General features: G+C 42.1%; 1 protein-coding gene across 5 annotated transcripts in view; it reads right to left on the bottom strand.

Moving 5' to 3' along the window:
• The window catches only part of GRHL2 (grainyhead like transcription factor 2), a 156,774-nt gene that overhangs the window by 68,683 nt on the left and 64,588 nt on the right, over nucleotides 1-23,503 (bottom strand). For all 5 annotated transcript variants that reach the window (XM_014728223.3, XM_005613235.4, XM_014728224.3 and 2 more), the window contains exons 5-7: nucleotides 17,929-17,984; nucleotides 14,681-14,837; nucleotides 11,135-11,246 (exon numbers count right to left, since the gene is read on the bottom strand). In XM_014728223.3, the coding sequence (XP_014583709.1) occupies nucleotides 11,135-11,246; nucleotides 14,681-14,837; nucleotides 17,929-17,984 (325 nt within the window). The remainder of the gene's footprint in view (nucleotides 1-11,134; nucleotides 11,247-14,680; nucleotides 14,838-17,928; nucleotides 17,985-23,503) is intronic.

The following is a 23,503-nucleotide window of genomic DNA, read 5'->3' as shown; positions in this document are numbered from 1 at the left end:
ACATGCATATATGTCCATACATGCACTATGGCTTCTAGCTCTGAATTAAATCAACTTGGATGGGCGTAGAATTAAACTCTTATTAGTCTATGTTACTTAGTGAGATTCAACTTTAATCTAACAATTTTGTCTTTCTCTCTCTTTTTTTTTTTTTTTTTGGTTGGTGAGGAAGATTGGCCCTGTGCTAACATCTGTAGCCAATCTTCCTCTATTTTGTATGTGGGATGCCGCCACAGGATGGCTTGATAAGAAGTGTGTAGGTCTGCACCCTGGATCCAAACCCATGAACTCCAGGCTACCCCACAGGGCCACAAAAGTGAAGCATGTGAACTTAACCACTACACCACTGGGCCAGCTCCAAATTTTGTCTCTTCAAACTATTGTCTCTTAAAAATAGTGCCTCGCACTTCGACAGTTTGCCAAACGAATGAAGATATGCATGGTGCTTCAGTAAATAATTTATTTTTCTACACTGCGTGAACTGCTCATGTTTTATTCTAGTTTTCCATCCTTCCTTTCATTACTTAACACCATACTAACACTGTTGGGGGAGGTGTGGGACAAGAAGTTATAGGCACATAGGGTTAGAATCACTGCCCAAAATGGCTGATCAGCGGAAACCATCTCAGACCCACAAACAGGTCTCCCTCTCTCTAGCAAACCAGTCCCCAACCTCTTCCCACCTCAGAAGATATTTCCAGAAACTGTAATACTTTCCAGTTAAAGCAACACTAATTTATAAAAGAAAACTGAACACTTTCTCAAATGATGCTACTTTATTACTAGTAAGAGTCTTGAGAATTGCCATTCTACGATAAGACGTTCCACAGTTTCTCTCAAAGACCCATTCTAGCATCTAGCAGCCCTCAGTGTCAGAAATAACTTTCAAACATACATAATTGTACCGCTGAGTTGCAGACTGAATAGACTCAAACAAAAGAAATGACTTTTTGGTAACTGGTGGTGCAGGACACAGACTCATCCCAGGAACTGTAATTCCTCACATGGACTATCCTCTGCTAAATTGGAACCACAAACCTAGCCCCTTCAGAGGCTCAGGTTCCATCAAGATTAACCTCCATTTTCTGTCTCCCTAAATGCCCCTGGCTGCCCAGTCATGCATACCAAACTGGCTAAGAGATAGGAAGGTAAGTCCGTTATGTATGTGCCGGGTGGGGGGTGGGGGAGGGAGACCCCATTAGCTATTCTAGTTTGTTATATGAATGATTTTTGCATTAACTGCTATTTGAACTCCCCATGCTGCTATTCCTGTTTACTTATTTTCCAACAACTATTACAGGACTTAGATATTATTTCAAAATTAAAATTCTAGGGGGAGGGGGAAAAATTCGAATTCTCTTAAATATATTTCTTCAAGAAGATAAATTTGTCCTGCAAAGGAGGGAAGGTGTTGCTGCCGTAACTGTTTTCCTTTGTAATGCTGACCACAGCAGCTGGCGACTGTGGGTATGGATGTAGGTGTGGATTCAAACGCATCAGCAGCCCCCTTAGAAAAAGTGCAGAACCTCTGTAAGCTGGTTTCCCTATCTGGGAAATGGAGATAATACCAGCACCTACCTCACAGGATCGCTGAACGATGACGAGACGCTCATTTACTTAGCACTCAGTTATTTTAATACTTGTCTTTTCAAGAGTAGAAAAACTAGTGGCAGCTCCACATTCCTGGAGGCTGTTCAAAGAGTTTTCTTCAGATTAATTTCACCTTATTTTGGCTTCTACAACCTCAAAGAGCTTAATTTAATTTTGGAAAAACTTTCTCTTGGCAAGTTTTAGGTTTTGTAAACAAAGAAGAAAAACTTTAGATTTGCCTAATTTCACACTTGGGGGTATTGCGAAGACATAAATTTGTTTCTGTTGAAAGGTGTGGTGAGAGAGAGGCTTCTAGTAAATGCCAGAGGATAGCTGAAAAGACTGGCTCTGTAGTTTTGTTCAGTAAATAGAAGAGTCTCATGAAATTATCAGCTGTATCTCCAGTTATTTTTTGTAATTTTTAAGCCAACCAAATAATATTAAAAAAATGTAAGACCATCAGGTTATCCGAGGTTTCATTAAATGCATCGCTGAAGAAAGAAAATAATTAGGCCCCAAGCAAAAAACATGAAATCAAATAAAAGCATAGATTCCATGTATGAGATGAAACCATGGTCTTTTAGCTAAAGATAGAAAAGGTCCCATCAAGTAGGACCAAAACAAAGTGGTAAGCAGTAAATGGGAAAAAAAAAGATGGAAGACAGGAAATAAAGCATTTTACAGTATTAAATACGGCAGGTCTGTTAAGCGGTTCTAGTTATCTGTGTGTGTGTTTGTGTTAATTTTGAAAGTTCACAATCCAAACCAGTATCTCTTTATGGTACAGCTTTACCCCGTCATTAAAACTGATTCCCAGAGGGGTCTTCAAGTATCCATTCCATGCTTTAGTCCTCTCTGTAACATTCCTTCTGGTTAATGGCTCAGGGTTTTAAAATTGCCAGCAATAGAAAAATACTTTACCAGAAGAGGTTTTTTAAATAATAATGTCCTGGAACCAGATAAACACACTTCCTAGGACCAGTGAAGAAAAAATGGTAAAGGGCTTCAATCATTGTAATTTTTAATTTCCAAATCTACCTCTCATTTTCTTTTGGAAAATTTGCTATTAAACAATTTCCTATTTGTTTGCTTCAGGGAAACAGTAATAATTTCTAGGTAAAAAGGAGAAATTTCCCTTGGTTTATCAGTGTACATATTATATTTCTATGATAGCAATTAAGTCTTCAGTTGCTAAACAAGTTTCATTAAAAATTATACTATATTATTATAGTATAATATTTAAAATATAAGAAATTAGAGTACCAAATGCACATTTAGGCCCCAGGCATCTAGAAAAATACTACCAAAAATGATTTTTTCAGCATGGAAGAGGAGAGAGCATGACCCCAGCCTCATTTCCCAGCTAACTAGACATGTGCTTGCTTACCATAACTATTACCTATATACACAAACCATACACGGCAGTTTGTCCATCAGCTAGTCAACACTGGTTGTGCATCTATTCTATACCAGGCTCAGCACTAGGCGCTAGGTGTACAAAGGTTAAAAAAAATTCTCTCTCCACTCAAACAGTTCAGCACATAGTGGGATGGATGGAATGTCAACTGATAAACCAGGTGAAACATAGCAAAATGCTATTGTCTAGATATAAACCAAACCCACAGAGGGAGCAGCTGACTCTGCCTGGAAAGACTAGGAAGATCTCACCCAAGTGGGGATAGGAGAACAGGTCTTAAGAGGTGAGATGTCTGTCAGGTGAAGGAGGGAGGGAGGACCTTTTTAGGCAAAGACAGCCTCAGAGAAGGAACAAAGGAGATACTGGAAGTAACTAGTAAACTAGTGAGGAGCGAAAATAGACCTATAGATTCAGCATCAAGAAACTTTAATAAGAGATAGGTTATGCTGGATTGAGACATGACCAACAGTTTAGGTTGTGGGCTAGGAAGTGGACTCCTCTTTCAAGAAACGTGGGGCAGAAGGAAAGAGGAAGACCCATCAACAGCTGGAAAGAAGTCCGCAAGGATCAGGGACGTACGGGTGGTTTGTGAACTCTGGTCTTGTCCTGGACCCTTCCATGAGGGGAAGAGCGAGGGACCTCAAGATTACCCCAAGCACATACCCCAAGGAAGAAGTGATTCTCCCCAGAGCTGTTGTCCCCAACAAAATGAGCTTCTAGGACTCACAGGGAGACATGCACGCAACAAATGAAAAATCAGAGTGGTTCAATTATTACTGAAAATTAATATGTTCTGCCTGAACTAAGATTAAACTTTAAAGAATACTTGCATTTTATAACGTTTTAAAATATACAACCTTAATAGCCTGCCATACTTCTATCACATAAATGTTTTCTAACCAAATTTGAAGATGAAGAGGAATTTTCAGTAACTATGGCCACGGCGCTTCTCTACAGAACAGAGGATACCTTACGCTGCGCCTCACTGTCCTAACATCTGGACCCCCCATGCTGGGTGGTGCCTGGCCCACACCCCAGCCTCCTCCCTCCCATGGAGGAAGAAGCAGGGATCGAGGTCACTCTGCTGACTTAGATCTCACTCACTGCCTTCACTCTCGCCAGCTCTGGGCTTTGTTTTTTTTTTTTTTTTTTTTTAAGGTTGGTGGCTCTCAAGGGGTTTTCTTTGGTTTTAAATCAAATTTACTTTTCACATCTATGCAGAAGTGTGGAAACAGTCTAGGAAAACACCAAAAATGGAAATTCCATTTACCTGAGTTATTTGTAAGGGAGGGAAGACCCATACTCTTCTGACAGCAGAGGGAGAGAAGGTGTGTATAACTCTGGGGGAGGAGAGCCCTCCTGAGAACAAAGCTAAATGTCAGGACTGGACACCTGGGTGAAGAGAGGGATGAGATGCAGGGCATGCTCAGCTCCTAGGCCTGCTGAGGATTTGGATTTATGCTGACTTCCTGGCTACCTGACCTCCTGAAAGCAGCATCCCCCTCCCCGACCCTGGCCTCCACTCTCCGCCTTTCTGCACAGCTCTGAGGAGCCCGCCCAGGTATGGCTATAAAACTGCAAGAGAGCACATTTGTAGGGCACGCCCAAGGCCAGCCTCCTCTAGAAAACGCAAAGGAAAAACAGTGTTGGTTAATTTTCATCACAATTCCTATCTGAAAGTGGACGATGACTCCAGACTGAAGAGAGCTCCTAGGCCTGGACAGAACAGCCAGGCTGAGCAATCCACAGAGGTAGCGAAATTCTGTGTTTGAGAGTCTTCTGAAAGGCTTCTCTTTGAACTCTCAAAAAAAACTGTTTAGAACTAAACTGGAAGAAATGTTCTGATTTAGTCGTAACTTATATTTTCATGGAAAGCTTTACCTTAATATAAAATTGCCATCAACAGCACAATTTAAAAATTGACTCTTAAGAAATTGATTTGTATTAGGGCACAGATGAAAACCCTATAATCACATGCTAGTAACCAAAGATGTACTATAATTGCCTGCTAATTACCATGGAGAACTACAGGATTAATATTTAACAATATAACAAACACATCCTGATACAGGGAAAGATTACTGTGAATCAAAATTCAAGATACAGATTGAATAAAGAGCAACTGGTTGGTTTCATGAATTAACTACAAAATTCTGTCAATAATGGTTACATTGGATGTGACTGAAAGTAATGACGCTTATGCTGACGTGCTTGTGGAATCACATTACAATCCATGCCACCCATTCTAAAAGTGCAAAAACTGTGTTGTTCATTATTTTGGAACATCTGCATTGTAAAGAGGTAAAGTAACTCAATTCTGTTCAGTAGAGAGAAATTGTACGTGAATGCTTCAGTTTCTCCATTGTAGTTTCTGGCTTTCATTCAATAAGGTTAATATTCATTGCTGAACCTCTTCTAATTTTCCTTCCCTGCTTAAAAGGCAACAAATAGAAAAGTTTGCCTTCCCTAGAAAGTGGTTTTGGAATTACCTACTCTTTGAGTAGACTTGATGTGTAGTGTAGTTCATTCTGTGATTTGTGATTCATTTCAAAATTTTTATTTTTCGCTGAGGAACATTGGCCCTGAGCTAACATCTGTGCCAATCTTCCTCTATTTTATATGTGGGATGCCGCCACAGCATGGCCACCGATGAGTGGTGTAGGTCCACACCTGGGAACTGAACCCAGGCCACCAAAGTGGAGGGCACCAAACTTAAGCACTTGGCCATGGGACCTGCCCCCAAATATTTTTTAAATGGCTCCCACTGCAAAACTTGATAGCTCCATTGTGCACGTGAGTCTTGAGGAACTCCCACCCTGCTCCTTGTGTAGACAGTGCCTCAAAATCATCATGCTCCTGGTTGAACTCAGTACCCGGCCAAGCTCCACCCCCTGGCACCAGGCCAGCTGCCCCTCCTGACTCCCCTACCTCAGGGCAGGGCACCCACCTAGTTACAAAACCACACTCTGCTTCTGTGATCCCTTCTTCTCCCCGATTCCCACAGCCAGTCAGTCATAGAGGGTCTATCAGTTCTAGAACTTGTCTCTCGTTCATGGGTTATCGGCGCATCTCCCCTTTACAATTCACACCTCCAGGTACTCGTCTTTCACCGGCTATAACCGGTCTCCTCACTGCAGTCTCTCCCTCACTTCATCCCATCCCCCATGTTGGCCCAGAATTACCTCTCTGAAATGCATATATCATCCCATTGCAGTCCTGCTAAAAATCCCCAATGGTCAATCCAAAGCATTTGAAATCAAGTACTGCAACTTGTTAAAAAGAAATGTCACTTCATCACAATATTCTATCTGCCTGTTATTTCTGCACATTCCCCTCCGTGTGTCCTTATCAGAGTTCTGGGAGGACGGATATGTGAGTGGAACACACCCACTTGGACGAATGACAACATGTAGGTACAACTTTTATTATCCTTCTCTTACGTATTCCAGGATCTCTAAAATCTACTCCGTTCAACAATAGAAAAACATGGATTAGCTAAAAACAAGGTATGCATGTTACACTTTAATATAAAAAAGCATAAACACACACACACACTTGAATATCTCCCCAACAAAACTACAAAACAAGACTTTCTGGAGCCAAGGCAGTGTTAAAGCAGCAGAGGACAAGAAACTCTGGGCTCAATTACCCTCGACATCTGGTGTGGTGATGCTTCTCTGCAGAGACCCTGAGATAGCATTTCCCCACATTTCACCTGCAGCTCTGAGGTTTGCCACCAGGACACGGGTAGCAGGAGTCAATGACCCTCTAACACCTGGAACCTTGGGGCCCATGGACCCTTAGACACCCTGCTGGGCTCAATCAGCCTCTACCAGAGATGGGAGCTTCAGCCCATGTGGCACGGAAACAGCTTTCCCCAGGTCTCCTTCAAGAGATGAGGCCACCCAATTCCATCACGCTCCACACCCCTGTCACCTGAAGATTCCCCTGAAGAAAACATTGTTTCCTCAACTACCAAACCCTTCCCTCTCATTTTCTCAGCCCCCTTTCCTTGGGACTCCTTCCTTCCCTGACTGTATTAGTTGAAGCAGTTAAGGCTCCCACAAGCACGCATGAGAGTTCCCACCCCTCCCATCTCCACTAACAGTTTTATTGGACTTTATAAAATAATTTGCCCATTTCATTTTGGTTTTTCTGTCTTGATTCCTGTACTGAGCATGTGCTGTTTTTGTGGCTTGCAACGCCCTCCCCAGCTTTCTGACCCGTATGTTCTTGTTATCCTTTCAGAGGGACCTCAGAAACATCTCCTCAGGGAAGCGCTCCTCCCAGCTGCCACTCACCGCATGACAGCTGAGCCTTTTATCTTCTGGCCTCCAGACTTGAGCAATTTGAGGCAGGGGCTCTGCCTTAATTCCCTCTGATTCGCCAGTTCCTAACAAAGGGTCTGGCGTGTTTGCTGAATAAATGTGGAATAACTGGTGGTAACAAATATGGGACCAATGCTAACTCCATGACGTCCCCTTAGAAGGCGGCTCTCACACTCAGAGACAAGCAAACGACAGAGAAATCTAAGTGGCTCTTTCACACTGGAGGTAGAAATGGCACAGGAGCGCTCCTTGGGATGCAGAATGTAACCTTATTTATAACCTGGAATAACTGCTGTTTTTCAATGAGTTCACAAGAAAGAACTTGCGAGACCTGGGCAACTTGCTTGTGTACTTTGAAAAACAGCAGAATCCACCGGGGCCAGGGTTGGTTTGTCTTACTTATACCAAGTAAGAGCTAATCACTAATGCTTCCTTCCCCCCAAAACCAGTTTATGGCCTAACATACAGGAACCACATATCCGAACTGGCTTTCAGAAATGTCAGAACCAGCACGGCCAAGGGTCTCAGCACCCAGACCTCGAAGCGTTCCCAGTGTCTGGGGAGGACGGCGCAGGAGGGAGAAGCAAGACGCCTGTGCAACGTCAGTTAATGAACATCCTCCATCATGCTACGTGAATCAGATCCTGGTGGGGGGTAAGCACTATCCAGGGGGTGGGATACAAAGACAATATACAGTGGAGTGAGGACACAGAATAATAAAAACAAAGGGTGCAAACTCTGGCTTTCTTGGGTTTCCATCCCACCTACACCACTTACCAAGTGCATGACCTTGGGTTAAATTCTTGACTCCTCACCATCTTAGCTTATAAACAACAAAATGAGTTGTTTTGAGGATGAAATGTTTGTGTACGGTGTATAGAAAGAGCCTGGTACATGGACGGCAACGAACACATGGGAGCTGTTATTAAGGCACGGTTCACGCCTTCGAGAGGCCTGCCTTCTGCCAGTGTAATAAGAGTTTTTATCCCCACGTATGTTCGTTCGTTCATTCATTCATTCAGGAAACAGTTACTGAGTGCTCACTACATCTCAGGCCCTGTGCTAAACACAGGAACTAGAGCAGGGAACAAAACACTCAAGTGCCTGCCCTCAATGGGCCCACCTTCTAGTAGGAGGGAAAAACAATAAGAAATAAAAACATATATATGAATAACATGTTGGGTGGTGAGAAGGGAAGGGAGCTGGAGAGTGATGAGGGTGTGGCGTTCAGGTAAGGTGATAGGGAAGGTCTCTCTGATAAGGTGACAAGAAGCCAAGGCCTGAAAGAGGTAAGGGAACAAGCCAGGCAGGTGCAAGTACTCAGCCAAAGAGAGACGTGTGTGATGTGATGCGGGAACGCCCTCACCAGGACTCCACTCCGGACACAAGGAACCTGGGAGCTGAGGCTCCACGTGCTCTGAGGGGCAGCCTCCTTCCTGGGCCCTGGGCCCTCAGGATCCCACAGACAGGACTCCAGCTGGGACACTGAGGGTCCTCTCGCCGTCAGGCAACCAGCACTGAGGGGCTACTCAGAGGATTAAGAGGATGCCGAAGATGAGGAGCAGCCTGAAAGAACCACAGACCATCTAATCCAAGTGGGATAAATTTATGCAAGGGAAGACGGAATGTTCACCAGGCACCGTTACTACCGGGTACAAGAGACAACAGAGCGATCCTTGAGCATGAGCGTGGAACGGACCCGAATAAGGAAAGACGTAAAGCCACTTAGTAAAAGTCACAAACCTCAAAGATAAGGCGTGTTTGTGTGTGCGCGTGCACACATGCATGCATGCTCATGTGTATATAGTTATATGAGGAAAAAGTTGAAGGCAGGGGGAGGTGATGAAGAAGAGAGAGAAGACTTGAAGTCCTCTGAGGTCTGAGAAATCATTCTGCTCTAAGGAAAGTAAACCTCGTAACAATATCAAAGTTGAAGCAACAGGTATGTCAGTAAAATGCGTTTATTACTTGCCTTATGTGGACCTAGTCCAAATTTCTATCTAATTGCTCCTCTCATTTTCTTGGGTAATAATTATAAGGTTAACTTTTCAAATAGAATAAAATTGTTCCTCTATGCAGATCGTCTGCAAAGCAGGTTAAGGCAAGCATTCCCAAACGCCTCGTCCTGGTCAGCTGGTCTTGGGGGGCAGGGTCTGCCCGGTGAGGAAGACTCCTCATCCCAGCTCTTGCTCCAATTATCTGAGGAGAAGTCACTTGGGTCAGTGAGCCTCTCTAGGCCTCAGTTTCCCTGTTTATTAGATAAGTATGTTTGATTAGTTAATAGAAGATGGACGAGGGGTAAGGAGTGGAGTAACCATTTTGCAGGATAAACCAGTAATTATTTATGGTGCGTCTCTAACCCTAACCTAGACACTAACCTCTCTGCTACTGGCCAAGGGGTTCTAGGAAGGGTGCAGTGGAAGGTCTGAAAAATCCATCATTGCAGTATGTAGGAAATCTAAGCAAACATCCTTGTAATGGCTCAGTAACACCTTCGCACGCTCAACATGAAACCTTCACTTTGCCTGCACTAACTGGGACAGCAGCCTCTTGCTCTGCAAAACAGGGTAATAAAGCCTATAAATGAGAAATTGCTTATGCAAACAGCACGTAAAGTGTTAAGATTACTTAGAAACATATATATTACTATGTTTTTAACTAATTTCTGGAAACTTTAAGATCCATTCTCTGACATCCCTGGCTTCGCTCTGTATCTCAGAGGTTGATTCCTGCAAACTGCATTTGCTCGGGGCATGTGCCCTCTGGCTTAGGGTAAATTTGGCCAGTCGGAAGCACTGGTGGGAGACGGAGAGACAGGGAGAAGCAGGGCGTTCCTTCTCCTCCTCCCTCTTGGCATTGAGAAGTGTCTCTGGCAGCGAGTCCTCTGTGATTCTACCTCCTCTTGGAAAGCTGCTCCCTCTGTGGTTCCAGCCCCTGCGGAGGCAGCCCCCACCATGGTTCCAGCTCCTGCTGGGTGGCTCTCCCAACACCCACCACCTCCTCCCTTTGATTCTCAGCCCTCCAGGTAATAATATCAGCAGACTCCTGCTATTGCTCATCTCTGAATTGCCTCACTGTGCCTTCAGCCCTCCCCACCTTTATAATGAAATCCCTCCACGGAAGCACTTGGCATGGGCTCTGTTTTCATGATTGAACCCTGAGTCCCATGCAGGGGCCACAGGTCTCTAGAGAACAGACCTCGTGTTTAGGAGTATACAGACTCCAGAAAATGTACATGGCCGATCGATTCCTTCTTTACTGCCAGGCAAGGTGTCTCAACCTTTTCATCTGCCTAACCACCTAGTACCATTTGCACCAGGTGAGTGCTGGGGCGAAAGGAACAGTGGGTGGAGAATTAGACAACTAGAACTCACTATCTAGTCATGTGACCTTCACCAGGACCTCAGAGCCAAATGAGCCTGAGGTCATTCATGTCACAGGGGCATAAGAGTTCATCTGGCCTGCCTGACTGTCTTTAGGCTCAAACACGGGAGGGCATGGAAATATGTTTCAGAAACTGACGTGGTCCTTGCAAATCTAAATGTATTACAATTATTATATGAGACACAGTTGACTTTCATAGAACAAAAAGTGCTTTGCACTCAGCTTAGCTCGATCTTGATTTCTCACCCTGATTTGTACCAAATGTACTAACAAAGGAAAAGTGCAGAGACTAGTGCCTGGTGCGTCACAACAGTGATGTGGGTCCTAGCTGCGATTTCTGTGCTGAGCTCTCCTTGGCATCGTGACAACATGTCAGGTTACCAAAGACCATGCAGGGAGGTCCAGGCCAACTCACCGATGTCAAGGACCCTCTGCTTCGCCGTGTGCTGCCTCGAGTGCCAATACTTCCAGTATTTCAGCTGCTCGTCTCGGTTTTTGTCTTCGCTGAAGACCACCATCACCACGCTCTGCAGAGGGGAGAACCACGGATCTTACTTTCTGTTCAGCGCCCCTGTTGCTTCACACAGTCTCCAGTTCTGGACTTCTACCAGAGGTGTGTTTCTGTAATGTTGCTTTTCTTGATTTACAAAAGCCCAGACAAGCTCAATTGTATGGTTTATTTTGTTTTAAAATGGGCCTACTTAAAAAATGACGGAGAAACGAGAACAACACGTAGAAAAAAATATTACATCATTTTTACAAGTCATAAACAACCAGATTAACCAATTACAAGCAAATTTATTATTTTGTGAGGTGAGTGGGAATACCAAAAAATTTTTTTCTTGTACTGAAAACAAGCACAGTTTTGAAATTTCAGACCATTAAACACAGAATTCGGTGCCATTTGTAAAGGAGCAAACATCTGTTTCTGGCCTAATTAAGTGCCACAAGCTGGAATACTGGAATAATGAGAGAAATACTAAAAGATGAGTTCATATTGATGAACATAGATCTAAGCTACAGAGAGTTCATAAAACAAAAGCTACAAGGTCAACTTTGTTATCTATGTAAATATGCGGATGCACTTTAAAAATGAGCTTGAGAAATTAATTATATCTTGTAGAAATAAGAATACAAAATCTCTTTCAGTTCTAAATTATAAACAGCCTGGTTAAACTAAATATATGTTAATTCACTGTCATTAATGAGATAAAAAATGTACCCGAAACAAACAAACAAATGAAAAACCTCCTTTAATTACAGTCCTAGGAATAGGGCTCTCTCCCTCTCCATATACAACACACATCTTGCACATTTTCCTGCTATCCCAGAAGAATATTTCACTGACTCTCAGTCCTTAATAACTTCTCCTTTATAGCATTTTACAAACTTATAGTCATTTACTTCACTATTTACAATCATTCAGTCAATGGCAATGTCTTCTCATTGACTTCTAACTCAGTGAGGACAGGGACAGTGTCACCACCACAATGGCCCTGGTGCCCGATAAATGATAGATACCAAATACATGCTTGTGACTGTATCAATTCAAAATCTGGCTTATTCTCAACGTGTGTGTAAGCATTTATTACACAAGAAAGTAGATGTTGTTAGGAAAACGAGGTTAGAAATATATATCTGTATTATTTGAATTCACAAGCAGCAGGACCTTCAAAGGCGTGGAGGAGAGATGACAAGAAAGGGGACCCCTGGCTGCGCTGGTCAGCTATGAGCTCAGCCAGCTCTTCCTTCTTACCCCTCCTGCTTCCTCAAACTTCTTCATTTATATGTAAAAGTTTACTGTGTGGCCTCCTGGTGTTCATTTCTGTCTGTTCCAAAATAAAAATAACATTTAAGGTAATTTTTTTTCTAGCAAAGGACTAAATTAGCATAAATAATGGCATATTCTTGGTGTGGAAATTTATTTTCTCAGTGATAAAGCAATAGGGAGTTTGAAACTGCTATTACCAAGCCTGTGCTTTGACTTGGAATGAAAGTCTGTTCTCGGAAATTAATGCTAGTAGGTCCCAAGTGCATCCTCTTTCCTCTAGGCTATCTGTTCTCCCAGAGCTGAGGAATAACAAAGATCCACTCTGAGAGGCACCATCTTCCTCTCCAAGGGTGTTAGATTGAAGTGCTTAAGGGAACAAGGGCTCCTCGTTTTAGCCAAAATGGAACAGAAGGAGACAAAATTTCCATATCAAATGATTTCCATATTTCATGAAGTAGAATTCTTGGAAAATCCCTGAACTCCAAACTGTGGTCATGGCCTTAGAATGCTAACCATCTACCATCTACCCAGGGTGATGATGATGGTGTTAAGAGGCTGTATATGGATTATACACTTAGACTTTTTAAAAAGGACATTTATCCAGTATCTTCTGCCCAGGCATCCACATGTGAGGGTGTTGCATGTAAATTCTAGAATACACATCCAGAGGTGGGCCCCAGGCTAAGCCCTGCATGCTACTCAACACAGTGCACCTTAGGAGGTCAGCTTCAGGGGTCTGACTGCCTGGATAAATCCTGGTTCATTACATTTTAGCTGTGTATCCTTGGCCAGTTACTAGTTTCTAAAAGGCCAAGTTTTCTCATCTGTAATATTATAAAAATAATAATGCCTATTTTATAAGGTTGTTGTTAGTTTCAAATGAGTTACTAGATGTATGGTGCTTAACATAGGGCCTGGCACATGAAAGACAGAGTCAGCAAATATTAGTTATTTTCTGGCTCATTGTTGTTGTTGTTATTATGGCATCCCTCCACCACAGCCTTAACCGCAGGGTGGGAACCTACTAACTCCGCTGGTGGGCACACAGCACACCTTTCTACCTCCAACAGGCTCAGCCTTGGGTGGGACATTAACTCCACATCTTCCCCTCCCTCTCAACTGCCCGGCCTCCTACAGCTCCGGTCTGGGACTAGGACAGCCTTGGAGGTGGGGAGGCCTGCTGGAGGGAGAAATGAGCAGCAATCCTTCCGTTCTTTCTCACTGAAACAAAGCCAGATAACCCAGCTATCTGGAGATCACCATTGCTGTGACTCTACTACAAGCTAGTAAAAGGCAAGCCGGCCAACAGGTGCCTGGATACTCTCCCTTCTCTTCTACCTCATTTGTTACCTGTGCATGGAAATCTGGGGTGGGGTCAACTCACCATGCTCTAGGCACAGCATGGCGTTCCTCTCTTAGCGTGCTGAAGAGCTCAGGAGAGGTAGCCACAGACAAAATAAGGTGGAGTGGGCACCGTACACACAGCAGCATAAATCATTTTACAACAGGCCAGGCAAGTCCCTCAACCTCTTTTCAGAGCTCTGCTATAATTTTCCTTTTCAGTAGAGGGATTACCAGCCCTCCTTTCTTGGCAGTGGCAAGAATTCCAGAAGCTGGCAGGCTTCCAGGGCAGTTCCATTTCCCACAAACAGGGCTAACATTCGAGAAGGTGGAACTTCCTCCAAGTCCCTCCTGGTAGGGATCACATCCTGCTTCACTCCTTGACTTCTGAGTAAGTGCTGAGCTGCGGAAGGCTTTTAAACACAGTTGCAGAGGGCCCAGGGACACAGAATGAAGCGCATCCTCCTTTACAGAAGAGAGCAGCAGCTCTTGCCCACCCACAAATGTGTGCTGACTTACAGCTACTTATTTGAAAAATTAAGATCAGTGGATTGAAAACAATGACAACAACCAGGTAACAAACAGGCAGTGACTGAAGCTGGGAAAATTCCTTAGAGACAGTTGGAAAGCATGTTCCAACCCTCCAAACACGTCCCTTCCCTGGGGTTTATCGGTTACTGATTAAAATGATAAACTACAAGCCAATAAGTTCTCTTGCCCCAACTCTCCGACTTTTGTTCTAGAATTATTTATTTTGGAATTTTTTCCATGCCCTTCCCACAAGACTATGAGGCAGCAACAGCATTCATCTGACCCCTCTGGGCTGTATTGGAGGAAGGAGGCCCCTACCCTGACTTTGCTGATCGGGTGTCGGAAGCACTTGTTGTCCCCGGTCTCGCTAAGCGTTATGGCATAGAATTGTCCTTTGTTGAGGTAGGTCATGGGGCCCTCCCCCTGCTTCTGACGGAGAGATTTGGTGGCTTCCAGGGTGTACTGAAATGTGCCACTGTGAACAGAAAACAAACACTGGTCAGATCCACTCGGACATTTCTGCCTTTCTGATCAATTTCACATCAATAGCATTTTGTATGAATATTAACCAATATTTACTCTATTTCAGGGACAAAACATAGCATATGACAAAAGAGATGAGACCAGATCAAAGGTCATTGCTAGTACAATGTATACAACATTCCTAATAGAGGCCCATAAACCAGATGGTTTAGAAGGGGAGAAAGTCCATGATGTGCTTGTCCAGTTGTGCCATGCCCTGCCAGGAGAACCTCTGTTAGGTCTTAGCTGACGATCAGCAATGCCTGAAGCTTCTGAACTGGTAGAATTTGCTGCTTTTAACCTATCAACAAACTAAACATGAGAATGCTTTTGTTCAATTCATATACATAACCTAAACTTCTTTTTATCTAACCAAGATGTTGCAAACAGCTATATCCCACTTTAAAATATTTCAAAATGTGAAAATTTAAAACTCAAACATTCATTACTGAGAATCTAGTTCCATAACTAGGAGTATTTTTTTATTTTTGTCTTTTGCTTTTTAAGCCTGCGAAAGAACTCACGACACGGCTGCTGCTCTAAATCAGGGGTTTACAAACTATGGTCTATGGGACAAATTCAACCTGCTGCCTGTTTTGTAAATAAAGTTTTACGGGACCACAGCTACACTCATTCATTTACGTCTCGTCTATAGCTGCTTTCAATCTATAACAGCAGGGCTGGGGAGGTGCGACAGAGACTGTGCGGCATGGCAAATCTACAATATTTATTACACGCCTACTTGCAGAAAAAGTTTGCAGATCCCTGCTCTAAGTAATTTCCCTAATATTTTTAAAATATGATTTAATTTATAAAATAAAAAGACTGACTTTCCCAACTTTGAAGAATGTGTCCATTGTTTAAAATGGGCAAAAGGATGAACCACAATCTTTTTAAAAATATTCATTCAGAAATATTTCTCCCTGCTGCACTACAGGATGGAACACAGTAACCAATGCTTTATGTGTTTTCTGAATCATCAGAAGCTCTTCGTGGGTCTGTCTATTTTTTTAGCTCTTTAATTTCATAGTCTTTGAAAGACTGGGTGCAAAACTGACTCTCAAAGTTTGTCTCTTCAAATGGTCCACTTATGAGTTTATGGGGGACTCTTGATTTCTATGTTAAATGTTTCTGCACAGTTTGATTTTTTTTTAACTTTTACAATGAAAAAGAAATTTGAAGGGCAAAATAATATTCCTCTTGCATGATAAAAATCTTAGGCTTACGCTGATAAACCAAGCACATTCCAGAATATGCGTCTTAGAACAAGGTGGGAAATAAATCATTTAAGACAGAACCAATTTCGCTGTCATTTTGCCTGGAAAAAGCAATTTCAATATAGCCATTGAATCATAAAATTTGAGAAATAGACAGGATATTAGGTATTGCCTAGACCAGTAGCTTACAACTTGTCCAGAGCACAGACTGCTTAAAAAATATGAAGAAAGCTGTGAACCCTCTCCCAGATAAAAGCACATATGAACACAAATGATTCTGAATTTCACTTCAGGAGATTCATGTCCCTCAAGCCTATCCATAACACAGGACAGGAACCACCTTCCTCATTTCACAGCTGGGGAGAGGCTGAGAAACTTGCTCACTCCGTGGACAATGACAGCAGCAGAGAGAGAAACCAGGTCAAATGACTGGTAGGTCAATGCTCTCTTCACTCGCCTGATAGCCAAATACGTGGTAATCTGGATTTAGAGCACGTAGATTATATACGTATTTCCACATTTTAGAAGGCCATTCAGAACTCTATCTTCCCCACCTCGCCCTTCTCCCTCACCACCACTACACATCCATACCCTGACTATCGTGATCTGGGCAGGATGACTGGGGAGCCGTCACCCAGGTTGGAGCAAGACCCGGAAGGATCAGGAGGACTTCAAGTGGAGGAGAAAGAATAGGAGAGTCATACATGTACAAGCAAAGGGGCAAGAAATACGATGGGAGACAAGGTTCCAAGTAAGAACGGACTTGTACATAGAGGGCCCCGACTACCTTCAAAAGAATTTGTGCTTAATTCTGTCTCAAATGGTGAAATCACTGCTAAGTTTTATAAATGGGAGAGATCAATTCATTTCTTGCCATTCTCTCCTGTCTTCAGGCATGACCACGACCAAAGGCTTTGAACATCTGGCCCCTCTACCTAGAAGGTTCTTAATCCTCCTTCTTTCCCTGGAAAACTCCTGCTGACAATCCTTCAAGGTCCAGCTCAAATGCCACTTCCTGAGAAGCTTTGCCAGGCCCCTGCCCTACCCACACGCCCACACCCCCAGGCCTGTAGTCCTCTCAGCTTTCTGGTTATTGTATCTCCATAGCAGGACTCATCACTTAGCAAATCTATTGCAGTTTGTCCATCACCACATTCATCTCCTCCAAAAGTCTCTGGGCTTCATTGTTAGGAAAGGTTATATCTTATCTCCAATACCTATCGCGTTGCTGGTACATGGAAGGCACCAGAGCGTATGATAGCTAGTAGCTAGATATGTACAAAGTGTAACAGAAGGGAAAAGAAAGACTTGGCAGGGAGATCAGTTATATTGCAATAGTTCAGGAGAACTTGAACAAGGGTAAGTTGGAAGGGACAGGACAGGTAGACTAGAACATTCAGCACTTGGCAAGTGCTATGAAAGGGTAGCAGGAAGGTAGGCAGACCCTTACACCTCTACAGTGGCTGGCTGGGAGGATGGCTGCATCGTTAGTCAAAATAGGAAATAAAAGCAGAAGACCAGAGGTGAAAGAAATAGAGAAGGAAGGAAAGAAGAGGAAAAGAAAGACAAAGAGTTCCATTATGCACATGTCGTGTTGGAGGCCCATGTGTTTGAGGTTCAGAGGAGCACCTAAGGAGGGAAGTCTAGCCAACAGAAGGACAAAGATATGGTATAGGCCTCAGAAAATTGGTCAAGACTGGAAATAGTAATTTCAAAGTCATTGTAGAGAGAAAAGAATTTTCTTTCAAAGGTTTAAAAGTATAACTTGGGGGTACCTTTAAAGAGCTACAGTTTATCAGTTTCTAGGGGCATCTCCTGGTAACCTACCTTGCTGTCTGGTCATACATGTACTCCTCAGCCCCAACTGAAGCACTTCGAAATTTCTGCAAAATTTAAAAATCATCAAACAAGTCAAAAGTCAAAATTAAACCAAATAGGTGAGTCATTATGCCAAAGAAAAAAAAGTGACACGTGTATCCAAAATGTTTTATCCTTTAGAAAGGAAAATCATACAATTGTTGGTATTATGTTTTCAACTACAACGAAAATAGTTACCATTTGTGCACAGAATTCACGTACCACCTGCACACTTAGAATTACACTCAACAGAAAATGCATTTGTGCTTTGCATATTATTCGCATGTCCACATTCACATGTCTGCAGGTGTCCCTAAAGTGTTGGCAGGTCCCAGAAATTGTTTCCTCAAACATACAGAACATTTCTCCCATTTTCTATTGTCTCCAACACTTACTCCAAAAGTCACAAATTCTGAGTTAATGGAACACTAATTGCAGAGAGGCCACATAGCATAGCAAAAGCAGTATTTAGGGTGCTTAAGAGCAGTTTCTGGAGTAAGGGTGTCTAGGGTCAAGTTCTACCTCTTTTACTGCGACCTGTGCAAACTGAGGTTAGTGTTATGTTTTCTCCATCTGTGAAATGTCTACCTACAGTGATCAGACGGATTAAATGTGTTACTAGAGGTAGAGTACTAAGAACAGTTGCCAGTATCTAGTGAGCTCCATACATGTGGTTGATAGTAATCACTTGACCATATCCAGTATCGTTCTCTGAGTTCTTCATTATCATAACATTGTAAGACTAAGTTGGGAGGAAACTCTAAGTCTTAGTATTACACATGGAGAAGTGTGGGTCCAGAGACGTTCAGTTGTTGTATATTTAGTGCAAGTAGGATATACTTTGCTACATTTTAGAACCTTTTCAAAAGTAGATGCATAAAAATTGATTCTAAAGTGAATATAAGAAAATACTAATGAAAATACTAATGTAATAAAATATTGATGAAAAAGCACTTGCTTTATCACACACAGCTGGTCCTTCCACTGTGACCATTTTTCTAGTGTCTCTTTCTAAGAAACAACTTTCCTGCCTCTCATTTCTCTGCCATTAACTTCCAGTCTTGGACCAGCAGTTCAATGGTTTCCTTCTCAAGAAAGGGTTATTTACAGCTATTTTCCAAACTTTCTTCATAACACCTAACCACCATAACTAGAATTCAGTGTACTCTTATATCACAGTTTATATGAGCCTTCTTTTTATCCAGTCTTATAAATTCCTGGTGTCCAAGAAGATGATCAAAGTTTACCAAATTACACCCCAGGAACGTTTCACAAATACTTGTTGACTGGCTCAATAATCACAACAGAGAATCAAAGACACAGATTTTTACTTCTTTCGTAATCAATCAATCAATCAACAAAGCATTCAATGGGAATTTTCTGGGGCCTCACCATCTGACTGGTGCCAAAAGAAATATAGAAAATATATAAGACACTGTCCTGGCCCCACAGATATAAACATTGGTTGAGGAGATGGGTAAATTCACAGGAAAAATAAAAACAACAACAAAAGAAACTAAAATATAGCAAATGACTGAATATGAAAGTCTATGTTGAATCATTCATTCTCATTCATTCAGATGTCCTGACTGGAAAAGCACAGAATGGGTGTTGCCAGGAAACGAAGATCAGCAAAATTATAGGAACGTTTCATGGAGATTGTGAACTTTGCTTTGACCCTTAGAAGCTAAAGAGAACCTGGGTTAATTGAAGGAATTGAAAGAAAGTAATCCAGGTGACAGAGGACCATGAGGTCAAGACAAAATGATGGATACAAATATGGTGCGTACATGGGGCCAAGGACACAGGTTTGACCTGATTATGAAAGGAGGACCTTAAGATTGAGGTCTTCATTGCCCAATACAGGAGCCACCAGCCAAATGTACTACAGTTGATTAGAATTAAGTGAAATTAAACATTCAGTTCCTCAGTCAACCAGCCACACTTCAAGTACTAAATTGCTATATGTGGCCAGTGGCTACCATACTGGATAGTATAAAAGAAAATTTCCATCATTGTAGAAGGTCCTATTGGACAGGTATGATCTATGAAAAGGTATTTACACTTAGTATAGTTAAGAATTAGGAAATTTTGGAGTAGGAGGGTGGCATGATGAAAAAGGCATTTAAAGAAGTGACTTCGAGATAGGGGAGATGCATTTCCAAGAACTTATTTGAAGGAATATGCAGTAACCCATAACAACACACGGTGAACCAGTATTAATACGCTTGGCCCTAAGTGAATTTATCATTCATGCCATAGAGCTCTGCAGCCTGAGGACAGCCCCGCCTACTAAAACATATTTGACTTAGAAATCCTGTGATTCTAATTCCCCAGGTGATGTGAAAAGGTGTGATATAGTATGACTGTTCGGACTCAAAGAGACTGTCAACTATATGCTAACTAAAAGAATCTTACTCCAATGACATGAGTGCATGTGGACAAGAACTTGGAAAAAATAAAAATATTTGATATGTTAGCAACATGGCTATTAGTTTCTTCAAGTTTAAAAATTTATCCTTATTCTGCTACATTATCTTTATAATTTTAAAAAATTAAATGTGTAGTCTACCTAGAAAACATCAGAGTCATTTAGGAGATCTGATCACATCAATGGGTCACGTGGCTCTAAATGGGTCATTCTGGCTACAGTTAGCAAGTTTCCACAACCGTTTGCAAACATTTTCATATAATTTGTACGATGCCCAAAGGCAGGCCGACAGCCAACACTGTACCGTACAGTGATTTGATGTAGTGCATCTATACATTTCTTAATGACTGAGAAAAATGATAGTAAAGAAGGTATGATAGCAAATAATTTATAGATTACCCTTAAAGGACTTTAAACATCAGGCAATCTTAGAATGTTATATTTAAGTTTTGAATATTAGAATTCTAGGGGTTTTTTTTTGCATGGTAGGAAGGAGACATCTGTTAAAAATCTACTACAAAAAGACAATGATTCTTTAACTGTGTGAAAATCAGATCTAGGCAAACAATTCCATATCTTTCATCAGCCACAAATTTTTTAGGTATTATTCAATTATTCATTCATTCACTCTTTCAATAAACATTTACTGAGCATCTACTTTGTATCAGGCACTGTGCTAGGTGCTATGGGCACCATAGTGAACAAAAAGAGAATAGGTCCCTGCTCTCAGGGAGCTTCTGGTCTAGTAGAGGAAACACATTAATCCAATATTCATTCAAAAAATTACAAACTGTGTGCAAGCACTCTGAAGAAGAGCAACGGAGCTCTAGGAAGCACAGCACAACTGAGAAAGTACAGATCAGTCCCCCTGACAATCAGCCTAGATGGTCGCAAGAGAATCTCCAGTGGCACACAGACAAGGCCATCAGAAGATAAGCAATGATTCCAACAGAATGCCAGACACAATAACACAGCTATAAAAGTGAATAGCGACGCCCCCACCCTTCTGAGGGATTGCTGCTTTCTTAGTAAAGACATCCTAAATCTTGCCTTGTTCATCCCATCTCCTGAACAATGACTGCCCACTTTCCAGGTTGCCCCAACATCTTGACATATCCAGTCCAGAGCTGGTCGCCACTTCCATAATTCCTACTTAGACTCACCCAGTGAAAGCCTGAACACTATGAAGATCTCCTCCCAACTTTCTTACTGAGTTGTCCCTAAGGGTTCCTGATTGAAGCAGGCTAAAGATATGTAATTTTGACTACAGATTGTTCATGGTGGTCTTTGGCTGGTGGATTTAGATACGAAGAAAACTAACTCTACTAGAAACTGAAAGGAGAAGACAGGGAGGGCTTCCCTGAGGAAGTCACACAGAAAGAAAGGTGTGGAAGGTGGTGAAGAATATTCTAGAACAGTGTTGTCCAACAGAACTTTAAGTGAAGATGGAAGTGTTCTATATCTTCACTGTGCAATATGGTAGCCACTAGCCACACGTACATATTGAGCACTTAAAATGTAGTTAGTGGAACTGAGGAACTGAATTCTTGATTTTATTTAAATAGCCACATGTGGCTAGTGGTTACAGTATTATACAGCACAGTTCTAGACTATGGAGCAGCATGCACAAACGCCCTGAGGCAGGAGGAAGCATATCAAGTTCACAGAACTGAATGGTGCCCAATGCAGAGAGCACAAAGGGGAAAGAGGTGCAAGATGATGGGAAAAGCAAAGGAGAAGCAAAAGATGCAATGCCTTGTAAACCCATTAAAGATGTAGATCTTAATCCTAAAAGCAATGGGATTTAAGTCAGGGGGTAACATGACCAGATTAGCATTTAGAAAAGACCATCTCACGTATAGTATACAAAAGCAGACAGTATTATAGGCCAGAGATAATCACAGCTTGGCCCAGTATGGTGGGAGTAGAATGGAGACAGATGGATGGATTTCAGAGATATTTATAAAGTAGAATTGATAGAATTGATAATGGAGGATAAGGGGAGAGCAAAGTATCAGGAAAAAATCCTGTTGCTTGAGAAACCAGAAGAATGGAAGGTGCAACCCACGAAGGTGGAGAACAGAGGGGAAGGCTGTAACTTAGATTTGGATAGGTGGAGAGTTGAATAGGCAGTTGGATATAAAGGTTTGTAGCTCAGAGGAGAGGACTGGGCTAGAGAAAAAAATGTGAAAGATTTTAAGACATCAAGATAACTCAAGCTGCGGACATGAAGCCAAGAGCATTTTCAAGAGGCAAGAGTGACCAAAGGATCAAATGGTGCTGCAAAGTAATAGCTTTAACAGAAGTGGAATTTCCATAGCATTCTGTTCATGAGGCAGGTGGATGGCCACTGGGAATCTGAATAATGGGTCATCCAATCTCATCAGATCAACTACAGAGAGAGAAACCTAAATCCTCCGAAAGTATAAAATGTATGTGCTAAGAATGTTCCCAAATTTGCTTAATGCAAAAACAAACTAATAAAATGATAGAAGTCTGGTGGTACCACATGCACTATAGCATATGTTTAAAATAAACACAGTAAAACCAAATGTATTAATCACAAGTGAAGCCATGTTCCAATTTAGTAGTTGAATCAACATCTTTAAGATTTTTTTCTTTAGATTTATGGTGGGAAATGGATTCCCAGTTAAAAATTAATCCTGTTGGAAGGTTGGACAGGGCTTAGATTCAGGATAACTTCCAGCATCAGTCTACAGCTGAATACAAAATCAATGGGCTAATGACCATATGTCTATTGGGTATGACAAATCATCATTCTTTGCTTTCATTTCAGGATTCTCTGCAAACTCTGCTACTTTGATAAATAATAAAACAGGGATTGAATTATGAAACACATGGTAGAGATATCTGGTGCTCACCCATAAAGAGCTCTTCTCATTCCTGAGCACATGGGAGGACTAAACTTCTCAGCTCTCTTGCAGTTAGGTAGGACCATCTCACTAGTTCTAGCCAATGAAATGTGAGCAGGAGTGATATGAGTCACTTCCAGGTCAAAGCATTTACAAGTCAGTGTGCCATCTTCCTGATCTCTCTTCCCCAGCTGGGGTGACCCTGGAAGCCACATACAGAGATGGTAATGTCATAAGATGG

Source organism: Equus caballus, chromosome 9 (genome assembly GCF_041296265.1).
Source record: "Equus caballus isolate H_3958 breed thoroughbred chromosome 9, TB-T2T, whole genome shotgun sequence".
Taxonomy (NCBI): Eukaryota; Metazoa; Chordata; class Mammalia; order Perissodactyla; family Equidae; genus Equus; species Equus caballus.
Note: the sequence above shows the minus strand (reverse complement) of the source record. Positions and strands in the feature narration are given on the sequence as shown.